This window comes from Mycteria americana, unplaced genomic scaffold (assembly GCF_035582795.1).
Source record: "Mycteria americana isolate JAX WOST 10 ecotype Jacksonville Zoo and Gardens unplaced genomic scaffold, USCA_MyAme_1.0 Scaffold_124, whole genome shotgun sequence".
In the NCBI taxonomy this organism is placed as follows: Eukaryota; Metazoa; Chordata; class Aves; order Ciconiiformes; family Ciconiidae; genus Mycteria; species Mycteria americana.
The window spans coordinates 141966-158491 of NW_027445464.1; the positions used below are offsets into that span (position 1 = coordinate 141966).

General features: G+C 62.1%; 1 protein-coding gene across 1 annotated transcript; it reads right to left on the minus strand.

Moving 5' to 3' along the window:
- Positions 1 to 7859: 7859 nt before the first annotated feature.
- LOC142403145 (voltage-gated potassium channel subunit beta-3-like) lies at positions 7860 to 16453 on the minus strand. Its single transcript, XM_075489312.1, has 8 exons — positions 16231 to 16453; positions 15826 to 15861; positions 14754 to 14839; positions 13183 to 13276; positions 12457 to 12542; positions 10777 to 10864; positions 8932 to 9020; positions 7860 to 8341 (listed from the first exon to the last, which is right to left on the minus strand). Exons 1-8 carry the CDS (start codon positions 16451 to 16453, stop codon positions 8270 to 8272), a joined length of 774 nt encoding a protein of 257 aa, XP_075345427.1. The 3' UTR covers positions 7860 to 8269.
- Positions 16454 to 16526: the final 73 nt, after the last annotated feature.

A 16526-nucleotide genomic window follows, 5' to 3' on the forward strand; every position in this document is an offset into this window, starting at 1 on the left:
AGCCTCCTTTTCTCCAGGCTGAACAACCCCAGGTCCCTCAGCCGCTCCCCATCAGCCTTGTGCTCCAGACCCTTCCCCAGCTCCGTTGCCCTTCTCTGGACACGCTCCAGCCCCTCAACGTCTCTCTGGGAGTGAGGGGCCCAACACTGAACACAGCGTTCGAGGTGCGGCCTCACCAGTGCCCAGTACAGGGGACGATCACTGCCCCAGTCCTGCTGGCCACGCTACTCCTGACACAAGCCAGGATGCCATTGGCCTTCTTGGCCACCTGGGCACACTGCTGGCTCATGGTCAGGCAGCTGTTGACCAACACCCCCAGGTTCTTCTCTGCCTGGCAGCTTTCCAGCCGCTCTTCCACAGCATCACAGAATCGTATGGGTTGGAAAAGACCTTCAAGATCATCGAGTCCAACCATAAACCCAACCCTACCAAGGCCACCACCGCACCGTGTCCCTCAGCACCTCATCCAAACGGCTTTTAGATACCTCCAGGGATGGCGACTCCACCACTTCTCTGGGCAGTGTCTTCCAGTGCTGGACAACCCTTTGGGTGAAGTAAAATTTCCTAATATCCAGTCTAAACCTCCCCTGGCGCAACTGGAGGCCATTTCCTCTGGTCCTATCACTTGTTACCTGCGAGAAGAGACCGACCCCACCTCTCTACAACCTCCTCTCAGGTGGTTTTGGAGAGCGATGAGGTCTCCCCTCAGCCTCCTCTTCTCCAGGCTCAACAACCCCAGGTCCCTCAGCCGCTCCCCATCAGCCTTGTGCTCCAGACCCTTCCCCAGCTCCGTTGCCCTTCTCTGCACACGCTCCAGCCCCTCAAGGTCTCTCTTGGAGTGAGGGGCCCAACACTGAACACAGCGTTCGAGGTGCGGCCTCACCAGTGCCCAGTCCAGGGGACGATCACTGCCCCAGTCCTGCTGGCCACGCTACTCCTGACACAAGCCAGGATGCCGTTGGCCTTCTTGGCCACCTGGGCACGCTGCTGGCTCATGGTCAGCCGGACTCTAAACCCAACACCCCCAGGTCCTTCCCCACCGGGCAGCTCTCCAGCCGCTCTTCCCCACGCCTGTAGCGTTGCGTGGGGTTGTTGCGGCCCGAACGCAGGACCCGGCACTGAGCCTTGTTAAACCTCGCCCAGTTGGCCTTGGCCCATCGATCCAGCCTAGCCAGAACCCCCCCCCCCCCCCAAAAAATTAAAATAAAATAATAAAAAAAAAGCCTTTGCGCCGTTATCATTGCGAAGGGAATGAGATCATTTGAGGGAATTATTTGAAAACGCGAAGTCTAACCGTAAGCCTAACCCTAATGGTCTTAACCATAGGCTTAAGCCTAACCCTAAGTCTAACGCTAACTCTAACCTTAACCGTAACGGTCTTAAACCGTTATTGGAAATAATAACCCCTCGACGGGACGTGTCTTGGGAACGAGTGACCCTTTCCGTTTGATTTTCTTCGGGGTTGTGGAAAGTAAAAACGTTGCAAGGCTTAGGCCGGGGTTTAGTGACTCTGCAAGGACGGCGGGGAGGGGAATTGGGCTGGATTTCTTTTCTTTCCTTTATTTCTTTTATATTTCTTATTCCTCCAAAATAAAACCCCAACTCGCTGAGGGTGCTTGGTCGTCACGTGGGCACCCGGGTAAGAGTAGGGGCGGGGAGGGAGCGAAGCGAACCATCCCCGCTGACCGTAACGAGGACTCAGCTTAATCTAGTTTAAGCTAATTAATTGGGGGGGGGGGGGGGCGGGACTAGTCAGGGAACTAGGCTTAACGAAGTCTTCTCGCGCCCAAGGCTCCCCGCCGGGACGAGGGACGAGGGCTGGTCCCGGGGTGCCGGGAGCGGCTCTGGCTGAGGGCGGCCTCCTAAAACCCAACTGGATTCTACTGGTGATACCAGAGCGCGAGCCGGCCCAGAATTACGGCGAACCGCCCTGCGCTAAATGGGCAGCCTAAGCCTAAGCCTAAGCCAACACAGCCCAGAATTAATGGGAACCGCCCTGCACTAAATGTGCAGCTTAAGCCTAAGACTAAACATAAATCTAAGCCTAATCCTAACCGTATAATCCAACACAGCCCAGAATTAACGGGAACTGCCCTGTGCTAAATGTGCAGCCTAAGCCTAAGCCTAAGCCTAAGCCTAAACCTAAACCTAAGCCTAAGCCTAACCCAACACAGCCCAGAATTAAAGGGAACTGCCCTGTGCTAAATGTGCAGCCTAAACCTAAGCCTAAGCCTAAACCTAAACCTAAGCCTAAGCCTAACCCAACACAGCCCAGAATTAAAGCAAACCGCCCTGTGCTAAATGGGCAGCGTAAGCCTAAGCCAACACAGCCCAGAATTAATGGGAACTGCCCTGTGCTAAATGTGCAGCTTAAGCCTAAGCCTAAACATAAATCTAAGCCTAATCCCAACCGTATAATCCAACACAGCCCAGAATTAACGGGAACTGCCCTGTGCTAAATGTGCAGCCTAAGCCTAAGCCTAAGCATAAATCTAAGCCTAATCCTAACCGTATAATCCAACACAGCCCAGAATTAACGGGAACTGCCCTGTGCTAAATGTGCAGCCTAAACCTAACCGTAAATCTAAGCCTAACCCTATCCATACAACCCAACACAGCCCAGAATTAAAGGGAACCACTCTGCACTAAATGTGCAGCCTAAGCCTAAACCTAACCCTAACCCTAACCCTAACCCTAACCCTAACCCTAGGTCTAAGCCTAACCCTAACCAAATTACAGTGAAACACAGCCCAGAATTAAAGCAAACCACCCTGTGCTACATGTACAGCCTAAGCCTAGAGCCTAAGCCTAACCGCTAAATCTAAGCCTAATCCTAAATCTAAGCCTAATCCTAAATCTAAGCCTAATCCTAACCCTAGCCCTAAGCCTAAACCTAAGACTAACCCTAACCAAAGTACAGCGCAACACATCACAGAATTAAAGCAAACCAGCCAGCGCTAAATGTGCAGTCTAAGACTAAGCCTAACCCTAAGTCTAAGCCTAACCCTAAACCAACACAGCCCAAAGTTAAAGTGAACCACCCTGTGCTAAATGTGCAGCCTAAGCCTAAGCCTAAGCCTAACCCTAACCAAAGAACAGTGCAACACAGCCCAGAACTAAAGCAACCCACCCATGTCTAAATGTGCCGCCTAACACTAACCCAAACCCTAGTGGTCTTAAGCCCAACCCTAACGGTCTTAACACTAACCCTAAGCCTAACCCTAAACCTAACCCTAACCCTAAACCTAAGCCTAAACCCTAATGGTCTTAACACTAAGTCTAACGCTAATGATCTTAACCCTAAGCCTAAGCCTAAGGCTAAGCCTAAACATAACCCTAATCCTAAACCTAAGCCTAAACCCTAATGGTCTTAACACTAAGTCTAACGCTAATGATCTTAACCCTAAGCCTAAACCTAAGGCTAAGCCTAAACCTAAGCCTAATGGTTTTAACACTAACTGTAACCGTAATCCTACCCCTAATGGTCTTAACCGTAACCCTAAGCCTAACCCTAACTGTAACCCTAAGCCTAACCCTAAGGCTAAGCCTAAACCTAAGCCTAATGGTTTTAACACTAACTGTAACTGTAATCCTACCCCTAATGGTCTTAACCGTAACCCTAAGCCTAACCCTAACCGTAACCCTAAGCCTAAAACTAAGCCTAAGCCTAAGCCTAACCCTAAGCCTAATGGTTTTAACTCTAACCATAACTCTAACCCTAATGATCTTAGCCGTAACCCTAAGCCTAACTCTAAGTCTAACCCTAATGGTCTAACACCTAACCCTAACCCGAATGGCCTGACCCTACGGGTCTTAACAATAACCCTAACCCTAGCACTAGCCCTAACCTAAGCCTAACCCTAAACCTAAACGTGACTCTAACCCTAACCGTGACCCTAATCTGAACGGTGATCCTAACCCTGATCCTAACCCTGATCCTATCAACCTTAACAATAACCCTAAAACTGAGCCTTATGGTCTTCACCCTAACCACAATGATCTTAAAACTAACCCTAACCCTAACCCTAACCCTAATCATACCCCTAAGCCTAATCCTAATGGTTTTAACACTAATCCTAACTTTAAATCTAACGCTAAACCTAACCCTAACCTGACCCTGACAGCCTGACCCTAGGAGTCTTAACCCTAACCCTAATACGTCCCCTAACCCTAATCCTACCCCTAACCCTAATCCTAATCCTACCCCTAACCCTAACCCTGATCCTAACCCTGAAGCCTAAGCCTAAAGCTAAGCCTAACCCTAACCCTACCCCTAACCCTAATCCTACCCCTAACCCTAACCCTAACCCTAACCCTCACCCTAATCCAAATGGTTTTAACTCTAACCCTAACACTAACCCTAACTCAAACCCTACCCCTAAACCTAATCCTGATGGTTTTAACACCAATCCTAACTCTAACTCTAACTCTAAACCTAACCCTAACCCTAACCCCTAACCCTAACCCTAATCCTACCCCTAACCCTAACCCTAATGGTTTTAACACCAATCCTAACTCTAACTCTAACTCTAAACCTAACCCTAACCCTAACCCCTAACCCTAATCCCTAACCCTAACCCTAATCCTACCCCTAACCCTAATCCTAATGGTTTTAACCCTCACTCTAACCCTAACTGTAATCCTAAACCTAACACAAAGCCTAATCTTAATGGTTTTAACACTAATCCTAACCCTAACTCTAACCCTAACCCTAACCCTAACAGCCTGACCCTAAAAGTCCTAACCTTAACCCTAACCCAACCCTAATCCTAATGGTTTTAACCCTAACCCTAACCCCAACCCTAACCCAAAGCCTAACCCTTATCTTTTTAACACTAATCCTAACCCTAACTCTAATTTTAAACCTAACCCTGACCCTAACAGCCTGACCCTAAAAGTCCTAACCTTAACCCTAACCCAAACCCTAATCCTAATGGTTTTAACACTAATCCTAACTCTAACTCTAACTCTAAACCTAACAGCCTGACCCTAAAAGTCCTAACCCTAACCCTAATCCTAATGGTTTTAACCCTAATTCTAACCCTAACCCTAACGCTAACCCTAATGTTTTTAACACTAATCCTAACCCTAACTCTAATTTTAAACCTAACCCTGACCCTAACAGCCTGACCCTAAAAGCCTTAACCCTAACCCAAACCCTAATCCTACCCCCGCCCTAATCCTATATGGTTTTAACCCTCACTCTAACCCTAACCCCAACCCAAAGCCTAATCCTTATGTTTTTAACACTAATCCTAACCCTAACTCTAACTCTAACTCTAGAACTAACAGCCTGACCCTAAAAGTCTTAACCTTAACCCTAACCCTAACCCTAATGGTTTTAACTCTAACCCTAACCCTAACCCTCACTCTAACCCTACCCCTAACCCTAACCCTAATGGTTTTAACACCAATCCTAACTCTAACTCTAACTCTAAACCTAACCCTAATCCTAACCCCTAACCCTAATCCCTAACCCTAACCCTAATCCTACCCCAACCCTAATCCTAATGGTTTTAACCCTCACTCTAACCCTAACTGTAATCCTAAACCTAACACAAAGCCTAATCTTAATGGTTTTAACACTAATCCTAACTCTAACTCTAACTCTAAACCTAACCCTAACAGCCTGACCCTAAAAGTCCTAACGCTAACCCAAACCCTAACCCCTAATCCTAATGGTTTTAACCCTAACTCTAACCCTAACCCAAAGCCTAACCCTAATGTTTTTAACACTAATCCCAACCCTGACTCTAATTTTAAACCTAACCCTGACCCTAACAGCCTGACCCTAAAAGTCCTAACCCAAACCCTAATCCTACCCCTAACCCTAATGGTTTTAACACTAAACCTAACTCTAACTCTAACCCTAACCCTAACAGCCTGACCCTAAAAGTCTTAAGTTTAACCCTAACCCAAACCCTAATCCTACCCCTAACCCTAATCCCAATGCTTTTAACCCTCACTCTAACCCTAACTGTAATCCTAAACCTAACCCAAACCCTAATCCTAATGGTTTTAACACTAATCCTAACCCTAACTCTAACCCTAACCCTAACAGCCTGACCCTAAAAGTCTTAACCTTAACCCTAACCCTAATCCTAATCCTAATGGTTTTAACCCTAACTCTAACCCTAACCCAAAGCCTAACCCTTATGTTTTTAACATTAATCCTAACCCTAACTCTAATTTTAAACCTAACCCTGACCCTAACAGCCTGACCCTAAAAGTCTTAACCTTAACCCTAACCCAAACCCTAATCCTAATGGTTTTAACCCTCACTCTAACCCTAACTGTAATCCTAAACCTAACACAAAGCCTAATCCTAATGGTTTTAACACTAATCCTAACCCTAACTCTAACCCTAACCCTAACAGCCTGACCCTAAAAGTCCTAACCTTAACCCTAACCCCAACCCTAATCCTAATGGTTTTAACCCTAACTATAACCCTAACCCTAACCCTAATCCTAATGGTTTTAACCCTAATTCTAACCCTAACCCTAATCCTAATGGTTTTAACCCTAACCCTAACCCTAATGTTTTTAACACTAATCCTAACCCTAACTCTAATTTTAAACCTAACCCTAACCCTAACAGCCTGACCCTAAAAGCCTTAACCCTAACCCAAACCCTAATCCTACCCCAGCCCTAATCCCAGTGGTTTTAACCCCCACTCTAACCCTAACCCCAACCCCCGCCTAACCCCTAACCCTCACCCTGTGGGGCCGGCCCCCTGTTTTGGGGGGCTGAGGGGGGCCGGGGGCCGGCCCAGGCTCCCTGGTCCCAACACGGCGGCTCTGGGGATCGCAGGTCTGACCTAAATCCCCCCAAAATCGCGGCTCTTTTTGGGGGGGAGCCCAGACTAAGCCGGGGGAAGGGGCGCGAGCGGGAGGTGACCTCGATTCCCCTCCCCCGCATGGCCCCTCCAAATCCCAGGCCCCCCCCCCCCCCAGCCCCCCCGAATTCAGCCCCCAAATCCCAGCCCCCCCCCCCAGGAACCCCCAAATCCCAGCCCCCCAAATCCCAGCCCCCCCAATTCAGCCCCCCAAATCCCAGCGCCCCCCCAGCCCACAGCCCCACCCCAAATTCAGCCCCCCAAGTCCCAGCCCCCCCAAATCTCAGAACCCCCAGCCCCCCAAAACGCAGCACCTCCCCCAGCCCCCCCAAATCCCAGCCCCCCCACCCCAGAGCCCCCCACCAAATGCAGTGCCCCCCCCAGCCCCCCCAAATCCCAGTCCCCCCACCCCCCCTAATTCAGCCCCCCAAATCCCAGCCCCCACCCCAGGACCCCCCCAAGTCCCAGCCCCCCAAAACTCAGCACCCCCCCCACAACTGCCCCAAATCGCAGCCCCCCCCCCAATTCAGCCCTCCAAATCCCAGCCCCCCCCCCGCAGCCCCCCGCTCAATTCAGCCCCCCCAAATCCCAGCCCCCCACCCCAGGACCCCCCCCAAATCCCAGCCCCCCCCCCCCACAATTCAGCCCCCCCAAATCCCAGCCCCCACCCCCTGCATCCCCCCCCCAATTCAGCCCCCCCAAATCCTAGCCCCCCCCCCGCCAAAGCCCCACCCCAAATCCCAGCCCCCCTCAATTCAGCCCCCCCAAATCCCAGCCCCCCCCCGGACCCCCCCAAGTCCCAGCCCCCCAAAACTCAGCACCCCCCCACAACTGCCCCAAATCCCAGCCCCCCCCCCAATTCAGCCCCCCAAAATCCCAGCCCCCCCCCCTCAATTCAGACCCCCAAATTCCAGCCCCACCCCAGGACCCCCCCCAAATCCCAGGCCCCCCCCGCCCAATTCAGCCCCCCTAAATCCCAGCCCCTCCCCCCCCAAACACGAGGCTGCAGCCCCGCCCCCCACGTGGAAAACGCCACTTTATTGCCCCACTGGGGGGAGGGGGCGGGGCCTCGCCTTGCCCCGCCCCCACTGGAAGCGCTGCGATTGGGGGACGGTCAAAGAGGGGCGGGGTTTGTGCTTAAAAGGCCCCACCCCCTGGCGGGGGGGGCGGGTATTATTGCTATCGATCAACATGGCTCCTCCCCCTCACGGGGGTGCAAGGCATTGTGGGAAGGGCGGGGGGTGGGCGGGGCTATACTCACTGGCTCCACCCCCTCAAACAACCAATGGGGAGGGAAGGGGCAAGGCGGGGCCCCGCCCTCCCGCCCACACCCCTTCACCCAAGGGGCGGGGCGAGAGGCGGGGCCTGGAGCCGGCCGAAGGGAGGGGCGGTGCTCATGCGGGAGACAGCCAATGGGAGGGGAGGGGCGGGGCCTAGGGCGGGGCCACCTCCCCCAGCAGGGTCTCGAGCTCCTGCAGCGTCGAGGGGCGGAGCTGGGGCAGGACCTGCGGGGGGCGGGGCCAGGGGGGACCCGGGGTCAATGGGGGGGACCCGGGGTTTGGGGGGGACCCCGGGGGTCATGGGGGGACCCAGGGGGTCAATGGGGGAACCCCGGGGATCAGGGGGGGACCCCGGGGGTTTGGGGGGACCCAGGGGTTCGGGGGGACGCGGGGGCTCAATGGGGGGACCCCGGGGATCAGGGGGGGGCCCCGCGGGTTTGGGGGGACTCCGGGGTTTGGGGGGACCCCGAGGTCGGGGGAGACTCGGGGGTCATGGGGGGACCCGGGGTCAATGGGGGACCCAGGGGTTTGGGGGGACCCCAGAGTTTGGGGGGACCCGGGGGGTCATGGGGGGACCCAGGGGGTCAATGGGGGGACCCGGGGTTTGGGGGGACCCCGGGGGTCGGGGGGGACCCAGGGGGTTTGGGGGTCCCCGAGTTTTGGGGGGGCCCAAGGGGTCAATGGGGGGGACCCGGGGCTTGGGGGGGACCCAGGGTTTAGGGGGGACCCAGAAGGTTCGGGGGGACCCCGGGGGTCAGGGGGGGACCCCGGGGTTTGGGGGGACGCAGGCACCCTCCCCCCTCCCCCCCCCTCACCTGCAGGGCCCGGAGCTGCTCCCGCAGCACCCGCGGGGTCGCGGCCCCCACCAGGACGGAGCTGACGCCCTCGGCCCGCAGGGACCAGGCTGGGGACACCCCCACCCGCGTCACCCGCGTCACCCACTGTCACCCACTGGCACCCACTGGCACCCAATGTCACCCGCTGTCACCCACTGTCACCCACTGGCACCCACTGGCACCCACTGTCACCCACTGCCACCCACTGGCACCCACTGCCACCCAATGTCACCCACTGTCACCCACTGGCACCCACTGACACCCACTGGCACCCACTGGCACCCGCTGTCACCCAATGTCACCCAATGTCACCCGCTGTCACCCACTGGCACCCACTGACACCCACTGTCACCCACTGGCACCCACTGTCACCCACTGTCACCCGCTGTCACCCACTGTCACCCACTGGCACCCACTGACACCCACTGTCACCCACTGGCACCCACTGACACCCGCTGACACCCACTGCCACCCACTGGCACCCACTGTCACCCACTGTCACCCACTGGCACCCACTGACACCCACTGTCACCCACTGTCACCCGCTGTCACCCACTGGCACCCACTGACACCCACTGTCACCCAATGTCACCCACTGCCACCCACTGCCACCCACTGCCACCCACTGTCACCCCACTGTCACCCACTGCCACCCACTGTCACCCAATGTCACCTCCTGTCACCCCCCGTCCCCTCGGCCCGCAGGGACCAGGCTGGGGACACCCCCGCGTCACCCGCGTCACCCACGTCACCCACTGCCACCCATTGTCACCCACTGTCACCCCACTGTCACCCTGTGTCACCCCCTGTCACTCACTGTCACCCCCTGCCACCCGCCGTCCCCCCCTGCCACCCACCGTCACCCCGCTGTCACATCATGTCACCCTCTGTCACCCCATTGTCACCCGCTGTCACCCTCCATCCCCTCAGCACACTGGGGACACTGGCACCCACTGGCACCCACTGTCACCCCATCACCCACTGTCACCCACTGTCACCCACTGTCACCCCATGTCACCCCCCTGTCACCCACTGTCACCCACTGTCACCCACTGTCACCCAATGTCATCCCCCTGTCACCCCATCACCCACTGTCACCCGCTGTCACCCACTGTCACCCCATCACCCACTGTCACCCCACTGTCACCCACTGTCACCCCCCTGTCACCCCCTGTCACCCCCTGTCACCCAATGTCATCCTGTCACCCACTGTCACCCACTGTCACCCAATGTCACCCCATCACCCACTGTCACCCGCTGTCACCCACTGTCACCCCATCACCCACTGTCACCCAATGTCACCCCCCTGTCACCCCACTGTCACCCACTGTCACCCCATGTCACCCCCCATCCCCTTGGCATTCAGGGACCACCCTGGGGACACTGGCACCCACTGGCACCCCGTGTCCCCCTGTCCCCCCATGTCCCCGTGTCCCCTGTCCCCCCCTCCCCATGTCCCCCCGTGTCCCCCCTGTCCCCTGTCCTCCTCTGTCCCTCCGTGTGTCCCCCTGTCCCCCCACGTCCCCCCGTGTCCCCTCCTGCCCCCCTGTGTCCCCTGTCCCCCCCCATGTCCCCTCTGTCCCCTCTGTCCCCCCGTGTCCCCTCACCTCCCCCTGTCCCCCCCATGTCCCCTCCATCCCCATGTCCCCCCATGTCCCCCGTCCCCCCCCGTGTCCCCTGTCCCCCCCGGCCCCATGTCCCCCTGTCCCCCCGTGTCCCCCCCGTCCCCCTGTCCCCCCCTGTCCCCCTGTCCCCCCGTGTCCCCCCTGTCCCCCCGTGTCCCCCCGTGTCCCCCTGTCCCCCCGTGTCCCCGTGTCCCCTCACCGATGGCCAGCTGGGACACGGAGCAGCCCAGGCGCTGGGCCAGCGGCTGCAGCTCCCCCACCTTCAGCGGCTGCCGGCGCCCCGCAGCCTGGGGACAGGGGACATGGGGACATGGGGACATCGGGGACATGGGGACATTGGGGGGACATGGGGACATCAGGGGGACATGGGGACATGGGGACATGGGGGACATGGGGACACCGGGGACACCGGGGGGACATGGGGACATCAGGGGGACATGGGGACATGGGGACACCGGGGGGACGTGGGGACATGGGGACACCGGGGGGACAGGGGGACATGGGGACACCGGGGGGACATGGGGACATCAGGGGGACATGGGAACATGGGGGACATGGGGGACATGGGGACACCGGGGGGACAGGGGGACGGGGGGACAGGGGGACACCAGGGGGACAGGGGGACACCGGGGGGACAGGGGGACGTGGGGACATGGGGACATCGGGGGGACATGGGGACATGGGGACATGGGGGGGACGTGGGGACATGGGGGACATGGGGACACCAGGGACATGGGGACATGGGGACACCGGGGGGACAGGGGGACATGGGGACACCGGGGGGACGTGGGGACATCAGGGGGACATGGGGGCATCAAGGGGGACACGGGGACATGGGGATGTAGGGGACATGGAGACATCAGGGGGACATGGAGACATTGGGGGCATGGGGACACCAGGGGGACGTGGGGACATCAGGGGGACACAGGGACATCAGGGGGACATGGGGACATCGGGGACATGGGGACACCGGGGGGACAGGGGACACCAGGAGGAAGGGGGGACATGGGGACACTGAGGACAATGGGGACATTGAGGGGACATGGAGGCACTGGGGGACACCGGGGGGACGTGGGGACATCAGGAGGATGGGGGACACTGGGGGACACGGGGGGACATGGGGACATGGGGGACGTGGGGGACACATGAGGGGACAGGGGGATGCCAGGGGGACACTGGGGACACCCAGGGGACATTGGGGGACACTGGGGGACACCGGGAGGACGGGGACACTGAGGGGACAAGGGGACATGGGGACACTGGGGGACATTGGAGGACTCGGGGACATCAGGGGACGTGGGGACACCGGGGGATGGGGACACCGGGGGATGGGGACCCCCAGGGGACACTGGGGGACGGGGGGGACAGGGGGACACCAAGGGGACATTGGGGACATGGGGACACTGGGGGACACGGGGACAGGGGGACAGGGGAGGGGGGGCAGTGGGGGCCCTGGGGTGCCCCAGAGGGCAGTCGGGGTCCCGGAGGGGGCGGCCGTGGGGCAGCCGTGGGGCGGGGGACACACACACCTACCCTGGCTATGGGGCAGCCGTGGGGCAGTTGGGGGGTGCCGTGGGGCAGCCGTGGGGCAGCCGTGGGGCGGGGGACACACACACCTACCCTGGCTATGGGGCAGCCATGGGCAGCCATGGGGCGGGGGAACTACCCTGGCTATGGGGCGGCTGTGGGGCAGCTGCGGGGCGGGGCACACACACACCTACCCTGGCTATGGGGCAGCTGTGGGGCAGTTGGGGGGTGCCGTGGGGCAGCCGTGGGGCAGGGGACACACACACCTACCCTGGCTCTGGCTATGGGGTGGCCGTGGGGCAGTTGGGGGGTGCCGTGGGGCAGCCGTGGGGCGGGGGACACACACACCTACCCTGGCTATGGGGCGGCCGTGGGGCAGCTGCTCCTCGTCCAGGGCGGGGCCGGGGGCCAGCGGGGCCCAGGTGAGGGCACCCAGGCCTGGGCGATGCCGTGGGGTGACCCACGGGCCCCCCACCCCACGGCCCCGCCCCCCCCGACCGCCCCCCCCACACGGCACCCCATGGCTGCGACCCACCCGCAGGGACCCCATGGGTGCCCCCCCCATGGGTGCCCCCCCCATAAACCCCCCCCATGGGTGCCCCCACCCCACAGACCGCCCCATGGGTGCCCCCCCATGGGTGCCCCCCCATAGACCCCCCCCCCGAGTCCCCCATGGGTGCCCCCACCCCCTAGACCCCCCATGGGTGCCCCCCCCATGGGTGCCCCCCCCCAGCCCCCCATAAACCCCCCCCCCATGGGTGCCCCCCCATAGAAACCCCCCATGGGTGCCCCCCCCCCATAGACCCCCCCCCTACACCCTCCCCATGGGTGCCCCCCCCCAGCCCCCCATAGACCCCCCATGGGTGCCCCCCCCATGGGTGCCCCCACTCAGCCCCCCATAGACACCCTCCCATGGGTGCCCCCCCATAGATCCCCCCCAGTCCCCCATGGGTGCCCCCACCCCATGGGTGCCCCCCCCCAGCCCCCCATAAAACCCCCCCCCATGGGTGCCCCCCCATAGAACCCCCCCATGGGTGCCCCCCCATGGATGCCCCCCCACAGGTGCCCCCCCCCGCACCGATCTGCCGGAAGAGGCGGGGCTCCGGCGGAAGCTCCGCCCACTGGCACACGGGGGCCACCAGGTTGAGCTGCCGGGCCACCGCGTAGGCGTCCTGGGGGGGGGGGGGGGGGGGGGGGACACGACACAGGCGACACGGAGCTGTCCCCCCCCCGTGTCCCCTCCACGTCCCCCTGTGTCCCCCCCCATGTCCCCCCGGGTCCCCAGGTCCCTGTGTCCCCCCCCCCGTGTCCCCCCCGTGTCCCCCCCCCCTCCCGTGTCCCCTGTGCCCCCCCGTGTCCCCCCCAGGTCCCCTCGTGTCCCCTCCACGACCCCCCGTGTCCCCCCCATCCCCCTGTGTCCCCTCTCGTGTCCCCGTGTCCCCCCCCCGTGTCACCCTGTGTCCCCCACGTGTCCCCATGTCCCCCCGTGTCCCCCCCATGTCACCCCCCCCACGTCCCCCCGTGTCCCCTCTCCTGTCCCCATGTCCCCCCCACGACCCCCGTGTCCCCTCCGTCCCCCCGTGTCCCCCCCATGTCACCCCCCCGTGTCCCTCGTGTCCCCCCCGGGTCCCCGTGTCCCCCCCATGTCCCCCCCCACGTCCCCCCCATGTCCCCCCCGTGTCCCCCCGTGTCCCCCCCCATGTCCCCGTGTCCCCCATGTCACCCCCCCATGTCCCCTCGTGTCCCTCCCGCGTCCCCTCTCGTGTCCCCCCGTGTCCCCCCCATGCCCCCCCCGTGTCCCCCCATGTCCCCCCCCCCCCCCACGCCCCCCCGTGTCCCCTCTCGTGTCCCCGTGTCCCCCCCGTGTCCCCCCTTGTGTTCCCCCGGGTCCCTCCGTGTCCCCCCCATTCCCCCATGTCCCCCCCCGTGTCCCCACCATGACGTCACCAGGCGCCCCCCCCACCATCCCCATGTCCCCCCGTGTCCCCCCCATGTCCCCATGCCCCCCCCATGTCCCCATGGCCCCTCATGTCCCCCCCATCTCCCCCCGTGTCCCCAATGTCCCCATGTCTCCCCGTGTCCCCCCCCATGTCCCCATGTCCCCCCCCATATCCCCCCCGTGTCCCCCCCGCGTCCCCCCCCATGTCCCCTCATGCCCCCCCCCGTGTCCCCCCATGACGTCACCAGGCGCCCCCCCCGCCATCCCCATGTCCCCTCGTGTCCCCCCCGTGTCCCGCCGTGTCCCCCCCATGTCCCCATGTCCCCTCATGTTCCCCCCCATCTCCCCCCGTGTCCCCCCCATCCCCCCATGTCCCCCCCCGTGTCCCCCCATGACATCACCAGGCGCCCCCCCCACCGTCCCCATGTCCCCTCATGTCCCCCCCGTGTCCCCCCCATGACGTCACCAGGCGCCCCCCCCGCCATCCCTGTGTCCCCGTGTCCCCCCCGTGTCCCCCCCCGTGTCCCCCCATGACGTCACCAGGTGCCCCCCCCGCCATCCCCATGTCCCCATGTCCCCCCGTGTCCCCCCCATGTCCCCATGTCCCCCCCCATGTCCCCCCCGTGTCCCCCCCATGACATCACCAGGCGCCCCCCCCACCATCCCCATGTCCCTTCGTGTCCCCCCCGTGTCCCCCCCCGTGTCCCCACCATGACGTCACCAGGCGCCCCCCCCGCCGTCCCCCAGTACAGCGCCAGCCCCCGCTCGATGACGTCGCTCATGGCGCGCACCAGCTCTGCGGGCGACAGGGGGGCGGGCGTTCACTCTGGGCCCTACTGAGGGCCCGAGCAACGGGGGGGGGGGGGGCAGGGAGGGCAGGGAGGGGCGGGAGGGCCCATGGGTGCTCTGGGGGCTCGGGGGGGGGGGTCCTATGGGTGCCATAGGGGCTGGGGGGGGGTATGGGTGCTGCAGGGGGCTGGGGGGGGGGGCTGTGGGTCCATGGGTGCTACGGGGGTGGGGGGGGGGGGCTATGGGTGCTATGGGGGGGGCTGGGGGTGCTATGGGGGTTTGGGGGGGCCCATGGGTGCTATGGGGGGGCTGGGGGTGCTGTGGGTGCTATGGGGGGGCCCATGGGTGTTATGGGGGATGGGGGGGGCTATGGGTGCTATGGGGGGGCCCATGGGTGCTATGGGGGGGCTGGGGGTGCTGTGGGTGCTATGGGGGGGCCCATGGGTGCTATAGGGGATGGGGGGGTCCATGGGTGCTATGGGGCACCCATGGGTGCTATGGGGGGGTCTGGGGGTGCTATGGGGGTTTGGGGGGGCCCATGGGTGCCATAGGGGATGGGGGGGGCGGTTATGGGTGCTGGGGGGGGGGCTGTGGGTCCATGGGTGCTACAGGGGTGGGGGGGCTATGGGTGCTATGGGGGGGGCTGGGGGTGTTATGAGGGTTCTGGGGGGGGCTATGGGTGCCATAGGGGAGGGGGGGGGCTATGGGTGCTACGGGGGGGCCCATGGGTGCTATGGGGGGGCTGGGGGTGCTATGGGGGTTTGGGGGGGCCCATGGGTGCTATGGGGGATGGGGGGGGTCCATGGGTGCTATGGGGGGGTGCGGGGGGGGGGGGGCTATGGGACCCATGGGTGCTACAGGGGGCTGGGGGGCCCATGGGTGCTGGGGGGGGTCTGGGGGTGCTGTGGGTGCTGGGGGGGGCCCATGGGTGCCGGGGGTCCCCGGGGGTCCCCGGGGGTCCCCGTGGGTCGCCCCCCCCCACCCCCCTGGTACCTTCCAGCCGCAGGAGGCGCAGGGTCGGGTCAGGCCCTGTGGGGCGAAGCAGAGACACGTGAGGGGGCGGGGCCTGAGGGGGCGGGGCCCGAGGGGGCGGGGCCCGAGGGGGCGGGGCCCGCGAGAGGGGCGTGGCCCGTGAGAGGGGCGTGGCCCGTGAGAGGGCTTTAAGCCCAGTGGGGAGAGGGAGGGTGGGAGGGGCCAAGGGGGGGGGTGTGACCGGGGGGGGCGGAGCCTATGAGTGGGGAGGGGCAGGGCAAGGGGCGGGGCCGACTCGTGGGGGTGGGAGGAGACTTGGGGGGGGCCTGTGGGAAGGGGTGGGCCTGGAGGGAAGGGGGTGGGGCCTAGCATGGGTGGGGCGGGGGGGTAGTGGTGGGTGGGTGGGGCCGGTGGGCGGGGCTTTACCTTCGGTGTGGGCGGGGCCGGGGCGGGGCCCAGCGAAGACGACGTCGACGTAGTCGAGCTGGAGCCGCTGGAGGGACCCACGGAGGCCTGGGGACCCACGGAGACGGGCAGGGCCGCTGCCCCACGGCACGCCCCACGGCACCGCCCCACAGCACCGCCCCAGGGCACGCCCTGCCCCACGGCACCGCCCCACGGCATCCCCTGCCCCACGGCACCTCCCCATGGCATCCCTGCCCCATGGCACTGCCCCGCAACCACGCCCCACAGCATCCCCTGCCCCACGGCACCGCCCCACG

Bases quoted from the DNA above. Each gene is read 5' to 3' on its own strand.
- LOC142403145 (XM_075489312.1), bottom strand. From the start codon at position 16,453: ATGGGGAGGTGCCGTGGGGCAGGGGATGCCGTGGGGCGGTGCCGTGGG. The intron at 13,277-14,753 runs GTGGGGACACGG...CCCCCCCCCCAG, and splicing joins GGGCGCCTGGTGACGTCATG to GACGCCTACGCGGTGGCCCG. The intron at 12,543-13,182 runs GTGCGGGGGGGG...GGCATCGCCCAG, and splicing joins CCGCCTCTTCCGGCAGATCG to GCCTGGGTGCCCTCACCTGG.